General features: G+C 38.5%; 1 protein-coding gene across 1 annotated transcript in view; it reads right to left on the minus strand.

Moving 5' to 3' along the window:
• Window positions 1-5,611: 5,611 nt before the first annotated feature.
• TMEM19 (transmembrane protein 19) overlaps window positions 5,612-20,139 on the minus strand; it is a 69,134-nt gene continuing 54,606 nt past the window's right edge. The window contains 1 exon segment of the mRNA XM_053716780.1: window positions 5,612-10,948. Coding sequence (XP_053572755.1) covers window positions 10,777-10,948 — 172 coding nt within the window. The 3' untranslated portion in view covers window positions 5,612-10,776.

Below are 20,139 nucleotides of genomic sequence, written 5' to 3' on the forward strand. Positions count from 1 at the left end.
ACTGCACCCCAGCCCAATAGGCTGGCGTCCGTCGTCACTATGACCCACGCTGGCCCGCGGAAACACATTCCCTGGGACAGATGATTCTGTGACAACCACCAAAGAAGAGAGTCTCTGGTCTCTTGATCCAGATTTATCTGAGGAGATAAATTTGCATAATCCCCATTCCACTGTTTGAGCATGCATAGTTGCAGTGGTCTGAGATGCAAGCGAGCAAATGGAACTATGTCCATTGCCGCTACCATTAGTCCGATTACCTCCATACACTGAGCCACTGACGGCCGAGGAATGGAATGAAGAGCTCGGCAGGTGGTTAAAATATTTGATTTCCTGACCTCCGTCAGAAAAATCTTCATGTCCACCGAATCTATCAGAGTTCCCAGGAATGGAACTCTTGTGAGAGGGATAAGTGAACTCTTTTTTTACGTTCACCTTCCACCCGTGAGATCTTAGAAAAGCCAACACGATGTCTGTGTGAGACTTGGCTAGTTGGTAAGTCGACACCTGAATTAAGATATCGTCCAGATAAGGCGCCACTGCTATGCCCCGCGGCCTTAGAACCGCCAGAAGGGACCCTAGCACCTTTGTGAAAATTCTGGGAGCTGTGGCCAACCCGAAGGGAAGAGCCACAAACTGGTAATGCTTGTCCAGAAAGGCGAATCTGAGGAACTGGTGATGATCTTTGTGGATAGGGATGTGTAGATATGCATCCTTTAAGTCCATTATTATATTGACCCTCCTGGATCATTGGTAAAATAGTCCGAATGGTCTCCATCTTGAAAGATGGGACTCTGAGGAATTAGTTTAGGATCTTGAGATCTAAAATTGGTCTGAAGGTTCCCTCTTTTTTGGGAACCACAAACAGATTGGAGTAAAACCCCTGCCCCGTTTTCGGGAACTGGGCAGATCACTCCCATTGTATATAGGTCTTCTACACAGCGTAAGAACGCCTCTCTTTGTGTCTGGTTTGCAGACAATTGAGAAAGATGGAATCTCCCCCTTGGAGGAGAATCTAGAAGATACCCCTGGGTTACGATTTCTAAAGCCCAGGAGAGTCCTGAAAGTCTCTTGACCAAGCCTGAGCAAAGAGAGAAAGTCTGCCCCCTACTAGATCCGGTCCCGGATTGGGGGCTACCCCTTCATGCTGTCTTGGTGGCAGCAACGGGCTTCTTGGCCTGTTTACCTTTGTTCCAAGTCTGGTCCAGACTGACTTGGATTGAGTGAAATTCCCCTCTGGTTTTGCAGCAGGAGAGGAGGTAGAGGGACCACCTTTGAGGAACGAAAATTATTTTGTTTGGTCCTCATCTTATTTGTCTTATCCTGAGGAAGGGCATGGCCTTTCCCTCCAGTGATGTCTGAAATGATCTCTTTTAGTTCAGGCCCGAATAGGGTCTTACCTTTGAAAGGGATGGCTAAAAGCTTAGATTTTGATGACACATCAGCAGACCAGGACTTAAGCCATAACGCTCTACGCGCTAAAATGGCAAAACCTGAATTCTTTGCCGCTAATTTAGCCAGTTGAAAAGCGGCATCTGTAATGAAAGAATTAGCTAGCTTGAGAGCCCTAATTATATCCAGAATATCATCTAATGGGGTCTCAACCTGAAGAGCCTCCTCCAGAGCCTCGAACCTAAAAGCAGCTGCAGTAGTTACAGGAACAATGCACGCTATAGGTTGGAGAAGAAAACCCTGATGAACAAATATTTTCTTAAGGAGACCCTCTAATTTTTTATCCATAGGATCTTTGAAAGCACAACTGTCCTCAATAGGTATAGTTGTAAGCTTAGCCAGGGTAGAAATAGCTCCCTCCACCTTAGGGACCGTCTGCCACGAGTCCCGCATGGTGTCTGATATCCCTATCCCACTCCTTAGTAACAATATCCGAAATCCTCTTAGGGACCGGAAAAACATCAGTGTAGGCAGGAACCTCTAGAAATCTGTCCATTTTACACCATTTCTCTGGAACTACAATAGGGTCACAATCATCCAGAGTCGCTAAAACCTCCATGAGCAACAAGCGGAGGTGTTCTAGTTTAAATTTAAAAGCCGTCATATCTGAGTCTGTCTGAGGGAATATCTTTCCTGAATCAGAAATCTCTCCCTCAGACAGCAAATCCCTCACCCCCAACTCAGAACATTGTGAGGGTACATCGGATATGGCTAATAAAGCGTCAGAGGGCTCAGCATTTGTTCTCACACCAGACCTACTGCGCTTCCCCTGCAACCCAGGCAGCTTAGATAAAACTTCTGTGAGGGTAGTATTCATAACTGTGGCCATATCTTGCAGGGTGAAAGAATTAGACGCACTAGAAGTACTTGGAGTCGCTTGTGCGGGCGTTAATGGTTGTGACACTTGGGGAGAATTAGATGGCATAACCTGATTCCCTTCTGACTGAGAATCATCCTGTGACATACTTTTAGTAGCTAAAATATGTTCTTTGCAATTTATTGACCTTTCAGTGCATGAGGGACACATTCTAAGTGGGGGTTCCACAGTGGCTTCTAAACATATTGAACATTGACTTTCCTCAATGTCAGACATGTTGAACAGGCTAGTAATGACTACAAACAAGCTTGAAAAACACTTTATTTAGTGAAAAAACAACAATCTTAAAAAACGGTACTGCGCCTTTAAGAGAAAAAAAGCATACACGTTCTGCAAAACTGCTTTAAAATACACCAAATTTTTGATAGCAGACTCAATTTGTGTAGTTAAGTTTGCCCCACAAGAAAAGAAAACATTTAACCCTTTAATGTGCAAACCGGATTGAAATAAGGCCTAAATCCGGAAAAAAAAACACCCCCAGCACCTTGCCACAGCCCTGCCCTCAGGGATTGTAAATATGGGGTTAAAGCTTTGATTTGGCCCAAAACATCCACAAGGGCCCTCAGGAGTTGGATCTTGCTGCTTGCTGAGTGAAAACCACTTGCTCATCTGAGGTGCGAAAATAGGCCCCCGCCCATCTCACTCGATGTCTCTACAGCCTCAAAGAACTGCACCAGAGCAGTTTTTTAAACTAGCCATGTGGGTTCTGAGACCCAAAACATAAGCCAAGTGTACCCTCAATAAAGTTGGCCAAAAAACGTTATTGCCCACAAAATGTTAAAAGCACTCCCAGTTACAAAACGTTTGCCCACAAACATTCAAAAACTCCCTTAATAGGGACCAACCATTTTTAATTATCCCCTTATTGCAGGCTTAGTAATGCCCTTCTATAGCTCTTAGAATTACTGCTTACCCTTACCCTCATGGGGATACTGTCAGCCTTTCTGAAATACACAGTCTCTCCAGAAAAAATGACTGAACATACCTCACTGCTATATAGCATGAAAACGTTCCTCACACTGAAGTTTCCTGTACCCCTCAGCCTCTGTGGGAACTGTACTGATCTTAGTGACAAATGCTAAGATCATCATCCCCCAGGCAGAAGTCTTCATCTATCTGCTGCCTGAGAGTAAATAGTACACACCGGTACCATTTAAAAGAAATTAAAAACTAATATTTTATCACCTCTTTCACTTTGCCTACTCTAAGTACTAGGAAGGGTAAAGAGAATGACTGGGGGGTGGAGATAAGGGAGGAGTTATATAGACAGCTCTGCTGTGGTGCTCTTTGCCACTTCCTGTTAGCAGGAGGATAATATCCCACAAGTAAAGGATGAATCCGTGGACTAGTCGTACCTTATGGAAGAAACACCTCTTTATTTTGGGGGACATTTAGAAAATTAACCAGAGATCTAATCTCTGATTAATTTTCTGAGCGCTAATTGCTGCTACGAGCTTAAAGGGACACTCAATCAAAATTAAACTTTCATTATTCAGATAGAGCATGCCATTTTAAACAACTTTCCAATTTACTTCCATTAACAAAATGTGAAGTCTTTTTATATTTAAATGTTTTGAGTCACCAGCTTCTACTGAGCATGTGCAAGAATAAGTGTGTATGCATTTGTGAATGGCTGTCACATGGTACAGGGGGAGTGGAAAAAGACATAAAACGTTTAAAATTGTCAAAAATAAATAAATCTACTACTCATTTGAAGTTCAGACTATGTGCTATTGCATTGTCTTGTTATCTTGCATTTGTTGATTATGCAAATCTACTGTGTTGACTGGTCCTTTAAGGTAGCAATAACCAGTCACTTGTAATGGCTGGTTATTTATCGTGCACCTGTAAAACGTGCAAATTTGCCCGTTTATGGACACGCAATAAAGTAGCGCTCCACATGTAATCTAGCCCATAATGAGGAAAAAACAAACCTGGTCCAATGAAAAACTTAGAAAAGACTGATTATATGCATACAACAAAGTTATAGTAATAAGGTGAGTATTATAGTGAGTCATTTAGACTCATTAACATTGAAAAAATAAATATTTTTTTAAATTTCCTGTCATAGTAAGTAAAATGAAAAAAAGGCTTGAAATTCCAAGACTATAAAAATACTGCAACAATTTACAAGAGCAGTGAAAAATATTTATAATAAAGAGAATGCATCATGTGACTATGGGTGGAGGAAATAATTCAGAAAATATACCACGAGATGTGGGGGGGGGGGGGTGGAGGAGAAACTAAATAAAAACAACATGCCTGCACTTTAAAGGGACACTAAAGTCAAAATTAAACTTTTATGATTCAGATAAAGCATGCAATTTTAAGCAGCTTTCTAATTTACTCCTTTTATCAAATTTTCTTTCTTCTCTTTGTATCTTTAATTGAAAAGCAGGAATGTAAGCTTAAAGGGCCACTGTAAGTAAATATTTTCTATGACTTACCAACTACCCCAAATACGCTTTTTATCAATAGCATTTCATTAACATATCTCTACCCTATATCAGAAATCTTGTCTGCAAATTTAATTGTTTTCCAAACCCACTCCGTGGGTATCCTTTGCTCTGTACCAATCCGTTTACAATACCTAGGTTTCAAAATGGCGCTTTAAACACAAAGTTATTGGTTTAAGTATTTTGAACATGCAGTGCTGAAAATAGTGGGCAGGATAACGTGACATCATCGGCGAAAAAAAGATATAACTTTTAGAACGTTATGAAACTTCGTTTTGGAGAAAATATAGGTCAGTAGGTTTTAATTAATGTTTATTAACTTTAATATGTTAGTTGTTTAGCTTAAAAATTATAACAGAAAGTAATCCTTTAAGAGCCGGACCATTTTAGGTTCAGAACCTGGGTTGCACTTGCTTATTGGTGGGTAAATCTAGCCACCAATCAGAAAGCACTAGCCAGGGTTCTTAACTAAAAATGGGCTGGCTCATTAGCCTACATTCCTACTTTTTCAAATAAAGATACCAAGAGAAGGAAGACAAATTGATAATAGGAGTAAATTAGAAAGTTGCCTAAAATTACATCCTTTATCAGAATAATGAAAAAAAAATTGGGTTTAATATCCCTTTAATGCAGTTAATACAGTAATATTAATCAGAGCTCAAGCACTTCTCAGAAACCTAAAGGCAGCTGCAGTAAAAATAGGTAAAACAGACTGGCTCTTTAGTAGAAAGTCCCAAGTAACAACCAATTTAATTTAGGGCTTGTTATAAACTTATAAGCCATAAGGTTTTTGAGATTCTGTGAAAAGTAAAAAAGACTGTACAAAAAGTTTTATAAGAAAGCATGGGAATTTATTAGAAATAAATCATAATTTATTGAAATTAATAAATGAAAAATGATACATTAAAGAGTAAACATTACCTAAACATTCCAATCTGTGAAAACAACAAATCTAAAAATTGAACACTGTAAATAGCAGTAAATAGCAGTACTAATAAATTGTTTTAACCAATGATAAAACTGTTTAAGTGTATGCAAAATGGCAGAAATAAAACAAAGTCAGTGGGAAGGCTTGAGTATGACCAGCAAAGGTAACTGTGCATAAACAGACAATTAATCAAGGGTCACAACTCTCCTTCCGTATGGTGCTGGAGGTAGCATGTTTTTGGGTCCTATCAGGTTAGCCCCTGCATCGCTCCCAAGAGTTGGTATATACATATAACTTATGCTCCACTAATCAATAGTTTGCAACATTCTTCACATCCCAATGATTATTCATTAACAAAGCTACCAGCTGTGTACTAAACATTTTATCCGTTACATTCACATTCTTTAGCCTTCAACTAAAACATTCATTTCGGACTTTAATAAGACAATATACATAACTGATTAAATTTGTTTTTTTATCAGATAACATTACAGAAGCAAATATAAAATATTTCATGCCATTAAAAGCTCATTTATGGGCATTCTGAGAATGACAAAACCCTTCAATTCAGAGTTGAATTACATGAAAAGAAGAAAAATTAAATAATGAAAGTATATTGCAAGGTTGTTTCATTACAGAAAACTAAAAAGAAAAATGTTTTTTTAGAAATCTCAAGTGTACTGTCCCTTTAAGTGGTGCAACACTGCCTGTTCTCTGTGCTTGACCAATTTGATCTGAATTCAGCCCTCTAATAAACCCCAGTTCCCTAATCTACCCACAAATAAAAAAACAACTAGGCTTAGGTACAGCAAAGGCCACAACTTTATTAGCGAGTGAGAAAAGAACCACTTCCATGTTATGGTATAATGGTAATTTATTTGTAGGCTGGGATCCCAACAAACTGGGAGTAACCACCCTATTAGTGCCCATCAGTAACAACCTTGTCAAAGTAAGCCTCATACCCCTCTCTGGGCAAGCTCCTCTGGCACATTCTTGTCACCTCCATCCAGTTGTGCACTACTTTCCTACCTTCCCTATCAAACCATCTAAGCATTAAAGCTACCCCTTCCCCATGTATTAAATAATCTAGACATACATTTGTTAACTTTCTCACAAGGTAACTAGCTAAGCTCCAGTGACACACAGGTATTTTGAACATAATTACCCGTGAAAACTAGATCTTAATAATATTCCTAAATCCTACTTAATGAATCTAACAAGTTCCTTCTAAATTTAAAAAACAAAAACAAACACAAATTAAATCACTGCAAACTGCATGAATAAATCATTTTTGAGATGGGCCAAACAAATTAGCATACAAATTAATTTATGCAATACGTGCTGCCATCTTAACCCTCTAAATTGTAGCCAGAATAGTTCCAGATGTAGCCCATCATTCCTTACTGCTCTCCTACTTGCTCACCACATGGAGGAATGGCCTACCAACCACTATTGCAATGGTGAACCTTAAGAAAAATAAAGAAAACAAAACAAATTTTTTTATAAAAATGAACCACAGTTGCATCAGGTAAACAAGGTAGAACAACTGATATGAAGCCAAATATCAACGCAGAACACATCTTAGAAGTACCATCCTAGTCAGCTATCAAATAATCAGACAGGTAACAAAAGTCAGTCTCAATGTCAGCTACCACTATCAATACTCTATTTCTAGAAACCCTTATCAGCTGTACCACCTGATCAAAGGAATAAAATTGCAGTGATGTGCATTCTGGATCAATAATCATCATTAGCTAATAATCATTTAATCTTAATCTTTAAGAACCACTCCTACCAGTGCAACTTAAAGCTTAGTCAATGAAGGGCTAAAAAGATGGCCTCACATGCTTCCATCAATTTCTAATTAAAAGTCTCAAGAAACTAGGAAAACCAAATTAAGATTAGAATAATTAAGACACCGTTAAAACCTTGTGACAAAAAAATTAAATACTTTCTAACCACACCTCTTCTAAGCAAGCCAAGGATGTGTCGATTTAAAGTACATTGTGGTTTGACCCCTTTTTGCCTAGCCCAACATGTTTTTTCAGCAAAGACTTCCCTCTATCTTGAAACACATAACCCACCCATATGCCCCCAACATTAAGATTTGTATTGAGCGAACGGTAATTTAAAAAAGCAGACACATTTTAAGAAGTGCTACTGTAGACCCATATTAACCTAGCATTCTTCATGCACCCTAAAGGATGCACAAAAGGTGATATTAACCAACTACAAATGTATGCCAATATACAAAGGGACTAACTGCTACCAATTTCTTAAAAATTATTCCATTCTTATACCATGCCAATAACACAAAATGTTTAGGAGTTCCCCTAATTTCATCACCATTAAAAAGGATAATATAGCAGAACTCTTGAAACTCTTCCTTAAAACATAAGTGCAAATACTAAATAACTTTAGGAAACATCCATGGAAAATTATAACATATTTTCCTTATCACTCACTCATGGTTTGCGATTTCCTTTGCAGCTTCCAGCAATATTTTGATTGGAAGAAAAAATTATTCCACAAAGTATCTTTAAAATATATTTTCTTTAATTCTCCAATCAAATAAAAACCTAGAGGACCTATAGCAACAAGTTGCCCTCAACAATTCAGCAACCTGATACTATATAGGCAACTAAATACTGCTACAGGGATAGCAAAAGATTCAGAGTCAAGGATGCAATTCAGAATACAGGGAAGAAGATAATCAGAAGTGTGATCAGTAACAAACCAGGCCACACAGAGTTCAGGAACAATGGCAAAGTAAGAGTCCAGTAACACAATTCAAATAATACACAAAGTCAGAAACAAAGACAAATTCAGATTCCAGCAGTCTCTCCATAAGAAGAATCCAGGTAGCACACCAGATGTATGAAACATTGCAAGATGCTTACATACAATTAGAAAACACCTAACTGAAAAGATGAGCATTGCACCAAACAATTATTAAACGGTGAAATACCATAATGTGCTGCAAAGAAAAAAACAAAATTATGTGAATGTTGTGGAAAGATTGACACAGATTGTAAACAAAAAAAGCTTAATGGTAAAAGATAAAAAAAATGCTGCAAAATGTAAAAAACAAACAAACTTGGAACAAATATGGAATGACAGAATTCCTGGCTTAGAATGCTGTGCAATGTCATCTACAGATTAAGGAACTCTGGAGGCATGGTTCTCCTTACTGAAGGTCAATGCTCTTCTCTCCATCCTCTGCAGCAGAGATTAGATTAAATGCAATCAACTTTGTCAAGATCATCTGAAAGGTGCCATCTGCCGTTTCTCCACCAAGGAAGATAGAGTAGGGTGCAAAAAAACTGACCACTAGCTAGCTTAGCCTGACTGAACTGCTTCCTGCAGAATCTTTCCAATTCTCAAACTTGCCTGTATCACCTCTCACCTACCTAAAATGGAGGTTCCCTCCTCTCCATTCAGATATGCAACCCTGTCCCCTAGAGGAGCACATTGTTACACTATATCAGAGGTAAGTGTATATATTAAGGGAGTACGTTTTGGAGTTGAATCATCTCAAAAAGTTTATTCTCAAGTCAAGGCGTGCAAAACTTTGTGGAATAATTGTACCTTTAGTTAGGACTCAGTACATTACAGTCCAACACCAGTGGAATGCACGGTTTCAGAAAGTGGCTCAGAAACATTTTTGCTGAGAACTGTACAGGATTCTTTTTTTCTGTCTTTAGGCAACCCAAGTGAAGTACAAATAAAGTTAGCAAAATGGCCATCTATCAACTACACAAATGATAAAATGCTCAACCGAAATTGCTTCAGGCCTCTTCTATATGAAATTTCGGAGTGAAATCAGAGATACTCCATAGTTACAGTACACAGTATTAATAAGATTTTTACAACCAGGATTAATAACTTGATTTACTTGTTCATGGTGTTGCATCATTTAATGCAACAGAATAACAGAAAGGGAACTTGAGCAGGGTTATCCTAGATCTTTAGGAAGTTATAATATATAGTCAGTGAAATTATACCACCATAGTATGAAAAATCCAAGTCCAAGTTCTATATAGAATTAAGAATTCTTATTATGTCCTATATATTTCTTACTTCAGCATATATAGAAAAAAGTAATAAATATAAGAGAATGCTGTGTGTTGTAAAGTTGAGGCACACATAGAATGTCTAAAAGTGTTGCATGGTAATGTCCGCTAGACAAAGATGCAGTATAACATTTCTGTGATTTTACAGGAATAATAAAAAAAAAAATATATACATTTAAAAATGTGAGAACGGCTATCACTAATTTTTTACTTTTTATATTTAACTTTCTTACCCATTATTGTATTTTATTTAATGCTACACAAGTTAGATAAAGTGAGAGCCAAATGCTCGACAAACATTACTGAATAATTTTTCTGCATGTATTATATGAATTTGAAAACATAGGTCATCATGCTGTGTAATAAGTGAATGAACAAATTATCTAATTAACCATTACCTATATTTTTCTTTTAATAATTATATAAATAAAACAAGGTTTTAAAAACAGTGAAGGAATGGACTGATCTACGGTTTTTACTAGCTATAATTAACAATAGTGAACATAAAAAAAATACAAAGCTATTTTATGTAAAAAATAGAGCTCTTTTGTTCTATATCACTAGTGAACGAAAAATGGCGCCCTAAGTTTAAATTAATAAAATTAACTCCTTGTATACATTTTAAGCTTAATACAAAACCTAACCCAATGAAGTGGTTAGTACTTTTTTAAAGGGTATTTCTACAAACATTAACATTTTAAAACAAATGCAGACGATTAAGTGCGATAATTTGTCAATAAGAGATGTAAACAGTTCTTTCTTCAAACGTAATGCAATAATGCCCGCTTATTTTTTTTGTCAATTTCATATAGAATATATAGAACAGGCAACTACAATGCAAGCCAATGACAGAGAATTGATACGATTGCTTGACATTATTTATATAGGGAAATAACCAGTGTCCCATATCACATAACTCTTCATAACATGCACTGATTATTTCTCATTAAGTACTATGTTTTTTTAGATTTATTTCAAAAGAATTAATGTAGTTCAGGCTCTTGGCCAAAAACTCCATGCAGCTCCAGGGAGAAGTATAGCTATAAGTATGGATGAGAATAAATTCACAGCATTATTGTCTAAAATAGGTTTCCCAGAGATAAGCTTTGAATTAGTGGTTGGTTGATTGACAATCTTCCCTGTATTTTCCTCGTAACCTGGAAATAAAAATACAAATGGGATTAGACATCAAAAGGGACATTAAACCAGTAGCTCATTTATAACTTTCTGTAAAACAGCAGAGGATATATTATCATCATGATCATCATTTATTTGTATAGCACCGCAAAATTCCATAGCGCTGGGTACAGAGATAGGGGAATACAATGTGAAGGTTTTGTGATAAGATACAAAGACATAACATATCTAGTACAGGAGGGGAAGGGACCTGCACCAAAGATAAAATAAAGAGAACAGGATTTTAAACCAAGAAAACTTGTGTTGCAACATGACAGAGTACCTCACTTTATAAAAGACAAACTTTACACGTATTTCTTTAGTATTTAAGCTACCAATCATTTTAAAAATAAATTCCCATATTATAACCTCTATTACCTTGAATACACCATTCGATCTATAATTTATTTAGCATTTAACTGTAAGGGGATATTAAACAGTAAATACATGCTAGACATAATGATGAATGAAAAGATAAGCCTGAGAATATCTACTGTTTTACAATTATATTAGTTTCTCTAAAATAATGGGTGCCACCATGTTTAACCTAAGTTTTCCATTTAGCTCTCTCTTCTACTGAAGATAAGACAGATCAGACAAAAGAGAGCATGCAAAGAAAGCTGTATGGAATACAAGATTGTTAAAGTTTTCACACAGCCTTCTTTGCAAACTATTTTATTGCCTGTTTTATAATCGGTCCCTATGATAAGTAGAAAACCTAGGTTAAAACATTACTTTATTGAAAGGAAAATGTATCAAGCTGCATTCATAGCATCTAGGATCATGACGGTCCGCACATTGTTAAATCAGCCCCATAGCATGTACTGAACAAGGGAGAATAAAATATACAATTATTATACTTAATATTCCATCTATACATTTTCTATCATACGTGTGAAATAATAGCAATTTAACATGTTAAAATGTTTTTGCATACCAGATAGCCCGTACGTACCTCATTGATATGGATGCAAGATGTAAACCACAATGAAAGAAAATAAGAAACTACTAGATTTAATAACAGTAAATGCTAAAGGCCTGAATTTCCTGAATAAAAGAAATATTGCCCTCAGAGACTACAAAGACAAAAAGGGAGATTTATTTTTTATCCCAGAATCTAATTTTCTACAGGGTAAAGAACCTAAAACTTTTCAATATAAATTTGAAAATGTGTATAATGCATCCAACCATTATAAAACTAATCATTCACTTAAAGATAAAGAGGGTAGATTTGTGGTAGGCAAATTGTATAATACTGTAGTCACTCTGGCCTGTGTTTATGCCCCCAATGTGAATAAGCACAAATACTTTAAAATTTTCACTGATAACATCCTTGTAGTTGCAAAGGGCATGATGAGGGGATTTTAACACTTCTATGAATCCTTCTATAGATAACTCCACTTGCACTTCCTCCACTCCCCACCGAGTGATTAATAGAATCAAACAGACCCTAAAAGATTTGTCTGTTCATGATGCCTGGAGAGCACAATAATGCACCCCAACACGCAGGAATACACTTTCTTTTCTTTCCTCCCACTCAAGATTTTCCCGTATTGACTATATTTTCCTAGACGTCACTTACTTATATTTATCTCACCAAACATCTATATTACCTTCGGGATGGACAGACCATTCTATAGTGGGTTGCTGATTGGCCTTCAATCCCACTCACCTCATATATTGGGAAATTAGATAACGACCTACTAGATCACCTTTCATACACTGAAAAGGATAGAAAAAATATTTAAAGGGACACTAAACCCAAAACAATTCTCTCATGATTCAAGTAGAGAATACAATTTTAAACAACATTCCAATTTACTTGTATTATCTAATTTGCTTCATTCCTTAGATATTGTTTGCTGAAGAAATAGAAATTCACATGTGTGAGCCAATCACATGAGGCATCTATGTGCAGCAACCAATCAGCAGCCACTGAGCCTATCTAGATATGCTTTTCAGCAAAGTATATCAAGAGAATTAAGCAAATTAGATAACAGAAGTAAATTAGAAAGTTGTTTAAAATTGTACTCTCTTTCTAAATCTTGAAAGAAAAAATTTAGGTTTCATGTCCCTTTAAGTGAATTTTTTACCTTAAAAATAGGCTCTGTTTCTGATTTAAGAATTTTATGGGAGGCACACGAGGGGTAAATAACTCAATATTAAATAACATTTCCTTAAGCAACAGAGAATCGTCTTACATAATGCACTAAACAAACTCTCAGACTTAGAAGCCCAGATCCAGCTTAAAGCAGAATTGCAGTCTCAGAGAACTACGGTGAATAGTATTCTAGACAAGGAACGTAGACAGCTAGCACTTAAATTACATCAGACTTTCTAAGAAGGCGACGATAAATGTAGTGTTCTTTGTGCGTAAGAAAAATAGATCTTATGTACTAAATATTTCCAACCCAAATAATACTAAAGTAAACTCTTCAAAATATATAGAAGAGGAATTTCAAATCTATTATGAAGCTTTATATAACCTCCCAGGTGCCCCATCATAAACTCTCACTTTATGCAGGTGATGTCTTTGTTTATCTGACCAGGTCATTAACGTCTATTCCCACTTTGTTACAACAACTTGAAGAATTGCGAATAAAAACAAATCAGAAATTCTAAACATTAGCCTCCCTAATACGGCTGAGCATCAGGTCACAGCTTTATGCCCATTTAAAAGGCAATGTCGCTCATTAAAATATTTAGGTATCTCATTGGCCCCTACAGTTGAGGAAAAGTTTTCAGCCAGTTATAAAATTCACCAATCCAATATCATAGAAGACCTCTCCTCATGGAAAAGGAAGCAAATCTTCTTGGTTAGGAAGGGTTAACCCCTTAGTGACCGGACCATTTTTAAATTTTCTTACCGTTAAGGACCAGGGCTATTTTTACATTTATGCTGTGTTTGCGTTTAGCTGTCATTTTCCTTTTATTTACAGTACCCACACATTATATACCAGTTTTCTCGCCATTAAATGGACTTTCTAAAGATACCATTATTTTCATCATCCCTTATAATTTACTATTAAAAAAAATAAAATAATATATATATATATATAATGAAACAATTGAAAAAACCAACAAGTTTTTCTAACTTTGACCCCTAAAATCTGTTACACATCACAACCACCAAAAAACTCCCAAGCTAAATAGTTTTTAAATTTTGTCCCTAATTTAGAAATACCCAATGTTTGCATATTCTTTGCTTTTTTGCAAGTTTTAGGGCAATAAGTATAAGTAGCACTTTGCTATTTCCAAACCATTTTCTTTTCTTCAAAATTAGCGATAATTACATTGGAACACTGATATCTGTCAGGAATCCCTGAAAAACCCTTCACATGTGTGTGTATATATAAGCCACTATTTCACCGCCAAACGCGATGAAATAAAAAAAAATATTGTTGACTTTTTTTTTTTTTACTAACTTTTTCACAAACTTTAGGTTTCTCACTGAAATTATCTACAAACAGCTTGTGTAATTATGGCACAAATGGTTGTAAATGATTCTTTGGGATCCCCTTTGTTCAGAAATAGCAGACATACAGTATATGGCTTTCGCATTGCTTGTTGGTTATTAGAAGGTCGCTTGTAGGGTTCATTTTAGCTTTAGTATAGAGATCAGCCTCCCACCCCCTGATGCCTCCCTGACCCCTCTCAAACAGCTCTCTTCCTTCCACCACCTCACAATTGTCAACGCCATCTTAAGTACTGGCAGAAAGTCACTATCACTTCCAGCGCTTGAAACCCCAAAGGATGTGCCAGGCACGTCCTTGGTCGTTAATGACCATTTTTTGTAGGAGGTGCTTGGCACATCCTTGGTCGTTAAGGGGTTAATGTCTTCAAAATAAATGTCCTACCATGAAACCTCTACCTTTTTCAAATTCTGATTCCTATACCAAGTACTTATTTGGTATCATTACAGACCAAAATACTCTGAAAAAATTGATGTGTCAGCCAATGGACCATGGGAGGTTAGGAGTCACAGACTTAATTAAATACAGACAAGCTGTATATCTCCAAAGAATAATTGACTGGTTCAAAAATTACGAATAAAAACATCTGTGTAAAATTAGAGCACAATATAGCACAACCTCCTCACTTGGGCATATTGTGTTGGACCTCCAAAGATAGAGACATAATCTTAGGAAATACTGCACAACTTATGAGAGAAACCCATCTTACCATGGATAAATTATTATTGACAAACCCTTACATTTCAACAAAAATTTCACACTTAACAACACTGGTATATAACAAAGAATTTCAGGCAGGCTTGAAGGACCTTAGTCCTTGTCACCGAGACCTTGTGTATCTCTGATTAAAATATTGCCAAACAGGTTATAACTGACACTATTATGATTTATCATAACACTAAGGGGCCGATTATATAAACATCGCCAGATCAGACATGGTTTGTCATGCCGACCCTCACAGGGACTACCCTGGTTGAATTTTCTTTAAAAAGGGGCAGTACCTGAGAGTGGCGAGATGGTCTCCTAATGAAATATTGGAGCTCGATGGAAAGGGAAACTTTGCAGTGTAGGACAAAGTTAGCAGTGAGCAGGGGGCGCACTTTAAAAATGAAATACCGCCGCTATTATTACCATTACCCTGCTTTCTGCGTATAGCATCTCACAATCTCCTATATTTTTTCTTTAAAAAGGGGCAGTCCTTGCGAGCAGCAAAATGTCTCCTATTGAAAATAATTGAGCTCGCTGGAAAGGGAAACTTTGCTGTGTAAGGTGAAGTAAGCACTGAGACCCTAAACATTTTTAAGTAATCAATCCTCCTCTAAACATGTGCAAAAAAAAAAACAGAAAAACAACTTAGAAACCAGGTTTCTTTAAAGGAAGGAGATTATTCCCCATTGAGTACAATATACATTTAGCCATCCACTAACTACTGATAGTATAGAAAAAACAGAATTTATGCTTACCTGATAAATTACTTTCTCTTACGGTGTATCCAGTCCACGGCTTCATCCTTACTTGTGGGATATTCTCAGGAAGTGGCAAAGAGAGCACACAGCAAAGCTGTCCATATAGCTCCCCTCAGGCTCCGCCCCCCCCAGTCATTCGACCGACGGTTAGGAGAAAAAGGAGAACCATAGGGTGCAGTGGTGACTGTAGTTATTTTAAAAATTAAATTTGAACCTGACCGAATTATCAGGGCGGGCCGTGGACTGGATACACCGTAAGAGAAAGTAATTTATCAGGTAAGCATAAATTCTGTTTTCTCTTACTTGGTGTATCCAGTCCACAGCTTCATCCTTACTTGTTGGATACCAATACCAAAACTTAGGACACGGATGAAGGGAGGAAACAAGTCAGGTAACCTAAACGGAAGGCACCACTGCTTGCAAAACCTTTCTCCCAAAAATAGCCTCCGAAGAAGCAAAAGTATTGAATTTGTAAAATTTGGCGAATGTATGCAGTGAAGACCAAGTCGCTGCCTTACAAATCTGTTCAACAGAAGCCTCATTCTTGAAAGCCCATGTGGAAGCCACAGGTCTGGTGAAATGAGCTGTAATTCGTTCAGGAGGCTGCTGTCCAGCAGTCTCATAAGCCAATCGATGATGCTTTTCAGCCAGAAGGAAAGAGAGGTAGCAGTCGCTTTCTGACCTCTCCTCTTATCAGAATAGACAACAAACAAGGATGATGTTTGTCTTAAATCTTTAGTTGCTTTTAAATAGAATTTCAAAGCACGAACCACATCAAGATTGTGTAAAAGTCGTTCCTTCTTAGAAACTGGATTAGGACACAGAGACGGAACAATGATTTCCTGGTTAATATTCTTATTAGAAACCACTTTTGGAAGAAAACCAGGTTTGGTACGCAAAACAACCTTATCTGCATGGAACACCAGATAGGGTGAATTACACTGCAAAGCAGACAATTCAGAAACTCTTCGAGCAGAAGAAATGGCTACTAAAAACAAAACTTTCCAAGATAATAACTTAATATCTATGGAATGCAAAGGTTCAAACGGAACCCCTTGAAGAACTGAAATAACTAAATTTAGACTCCATGGAGGAGCCACAGGCTTGTAAACAGGCTTGATTCTAACTAGGGCCTGTGCAAACACCTGAACGTCTGGTACAGCTGCCAGACGCTTATGTAACAGGATAGACAGAGCAGATATCTGTCCCTTTAAGGAACTAGCTGACAGACCTTTCTCCAATCCGTCTTGGAGAAAAGACAATATCCTTGGAATCCTGACCTTACTCCACGAGTAACCCTTGGATTCACACCAACAAAGATATTTTCGCCATATCTTATGGTAAATTTTCCTGGTGACAGGCTTTCTGGCCTGTATCAGAGTATCTATAACTGATTCAGAGAAACCACGCTTAGCTAGGATTAAGCGTTCAATCTCCAAGCAGTCAGTTGCAGAGAAACTAGATTTGGATGCTTGAAAGGACCTTGAATTAGAAGATCCTGCCTCGATGGCAGTTTCCATGGTGGGACCGATGACATGTCCACTAGGTCTGCATACCAAGTCCTGCGTGGCCACGCAGGTGCCATCAAAATTACCGAAGCCTTCTCCTGTTTGATTCTGGCTACTAGCCGAGGGAGAAGAGGAAACGGTGGAAAGACATAAGCTAGACTGAATGACCAAGGCGCTATTAAAGCATCTATCAATGCCGCCTTGGGATCCCTGGATCTGGATCCGTAAAGGGGAAGTTTGGTGTTATCACGGGACGCCATCAGATCCAATTCTGGAATGCCCCATAGCTGGGTCATCTGAGCAAAAACCTCTGGGTGGAATTCCCACTCCCCCGGATGGAAAGTCTGACGACTTAGAAAATCCGCCTCCCAGTTGTCTACCCCTGGGATGTGAATTGCAGATAGATGGCAGGAGTGATCCTCCACCCATTTGATGATCTTGGATACTTCCTTCATCACTAGGGAACTCTTTGTTCCTCCCTGATGATTGATGTACGCTACAGTCGTGATGTTGTCCGACTGAAATCTGATGAATTTGGCCTCCGCTAGTTGAGGCCACGCCTGGAGCGTATTGAATATCGCTCTCAGTTCCAAAATGTTTATCGGGAGAAGAGATTCTTCCCGAGACCATAGACCCTGAGGTTTCAGGGAGTCCCAGGCTGCACCCCAGCCTAACAGACTGGCATCGGTCGTGACAATGATCCACTCCGGTCTGCGGAAACTCATTCCCTGAGACAGGTGATCCTGAGACAACCACCAGAGAAGAGAGTCTCTGGTTTTCTGGTCCATTTGTATTTGAGGAGACAAATCTGCATAATCCCCATTCCACTGTTTGAGCATGCACAGTTGCAGTGGTCTGAGATGAATTCGGGAAAAGGGGACTACGTCCATTGCCGCAACCATTAAACCGATTACCTCCATGCACTGAGCTACAGAAGGCCGAGGAATGGAATGAAGAACTCGGCAAGTATTCAACAGTTTTGACTTCCTGACCTCTGTCAGAAAGATTTTCATTTCTACCGAGTCTATTAGTGTTCCCAGGAAGGGAACCCTTGTGAGCGGGGACAGAGAACTCTTTTCTACGTTCACCTTCCACCCGTGAGACCTTAGAAAGGCCAGGACAATGTCCGTATGAGCCATGGCTCTGTGAAAAGACGATTCCTGTATTAAGATGTCGTCTAGGTAAGGTGCTACTGCAATGCCCCGCGGTCTTAGTACCGCCAGAAGGGACCCTAACACCTTTGTGAAAATTCTGGGAGCAGTGGCCAACGCGAAAGGAAGGGCCACGAACTGGTAATGTTTGTCCAGAAAGGCGAACCTTAGGAACTGATGGTGATCTTTGTGGATAGGAATATGCAGGTATGCATCCTTTAGATCCACGGTAGTCATATATTGACCTTCCTGGATCATCGGCAAGATTGTCCGAATGGTTTCCATCTTGAAAGAAGGAACTCTGAGGAATTTGTTTAGAATTTTTAGATCCAGGATTGGCCTGAAAGTTCCTTCCTTTTTGGGAACTACAAACAGGTTTGAGTAAAAGCCCAGTCCTTGTTCTGCAATTGGAACTGGGTGTATCACTCCCATTTTTAGAAGATCTTCTACACAGCGTAAGAACGCCTGTTTCTTTGTTTGGTCTGAAGACAAACGAGAAATGTGGAACCTTCCCCTTGGGGGAGAATCCTTGAATTCTAGAAGGTACCCCTGAGCAACTATTTCTAAAGCCCAGAGATCTGGAACATCTCTTGCCCAAGCCTGAGCAAAGAGAGAAAGTCTGCCCCCTACTAGATCCGATCCCGGATCGGGGGCTACCCCTTCATGCTGTCTTGGTAGCAGGAGCAGGCTTCTTGGCCTGTTTACCCTTATTCCAGCCCTGCAAGGGTTTCCAGGTTGCTTTGGGCTGTGAAGCGCCATGATGGCAAAAACAGAATTTATGTTTACCTGATAAATTACTTTCTCCAACGGTGTGTCCGGTCCACGGCGTCATCCTTACTTGTGGGATATTCTCTTCCCCAACAGGAAATGGCAAAGAGCCCAGCAAAGCTGGTCACATGATCCCTCCTAGGCTCCGCCTACCCCAGTCATTCGACCGACGTTAAGGAGGAATATTTGCATAGGAGAAACCATATGTTACCGTGGTGACTGTAGTTAAAGAAAATAAATTATCAGACCTGATTAAAAAAACCAGGGCGGGCCGTGGACCGGACACACCGTTGGAGAAAGTAATTTATCAGGTAAACATAAATTCTGTTTTCTCCAACATAGGTGTGTCCGGTCCACGGCGTCATCCTTACTTGTGGGAACCAATACCAAAGCTTTAGGACACGGATGAAGGGAGGGAGCAAATCAGGTCACCTAAATGGAAGGCACCACGGCTTGCAAAACCTTTCTCCCAAAAATAGCCTCAGAAGAAGCAAAAGTATCAAATTTGTAAAATTTAGAAAAAGTGTGCAGTGAAGACCAAGTCGCTGCCTTACATATCTGATCAACAGAAGCCTCGTTCTTGAAGGCCCATGTGGAAGCCACAGCCCTAGTGGAGTGAGCTGTGATTCTTTCAGGAGGCTGCCGTCCGGCAGTCTCATAAGCCAATCGGATAATGCTTTTAATCCAGAAGGAGAGAGAGGTAGAAGTTGCTTTTTGACCTCTCCGTTTACCAGAATAAACAACAAACAAAGACAAAGTTTGTCTGAAATCCTTAGTAGCTGCTAAGTAAAATTTGAGAGCACGAACTACATCC

This window comes from Bombina bombina, chromosome 6 (assembly GCF_027579735.1).
Source record: "Bombina bombina isolate aBomBom1 chromosome 6, aBomBom1.pri, whole genome shotgun sequence".
NCBI classification, from domain to species: Eukaryota; Metazoa; Chordata; class Amphibia; order Anura; family Bombinatoridae; genus Bombina; species Bombina bombina.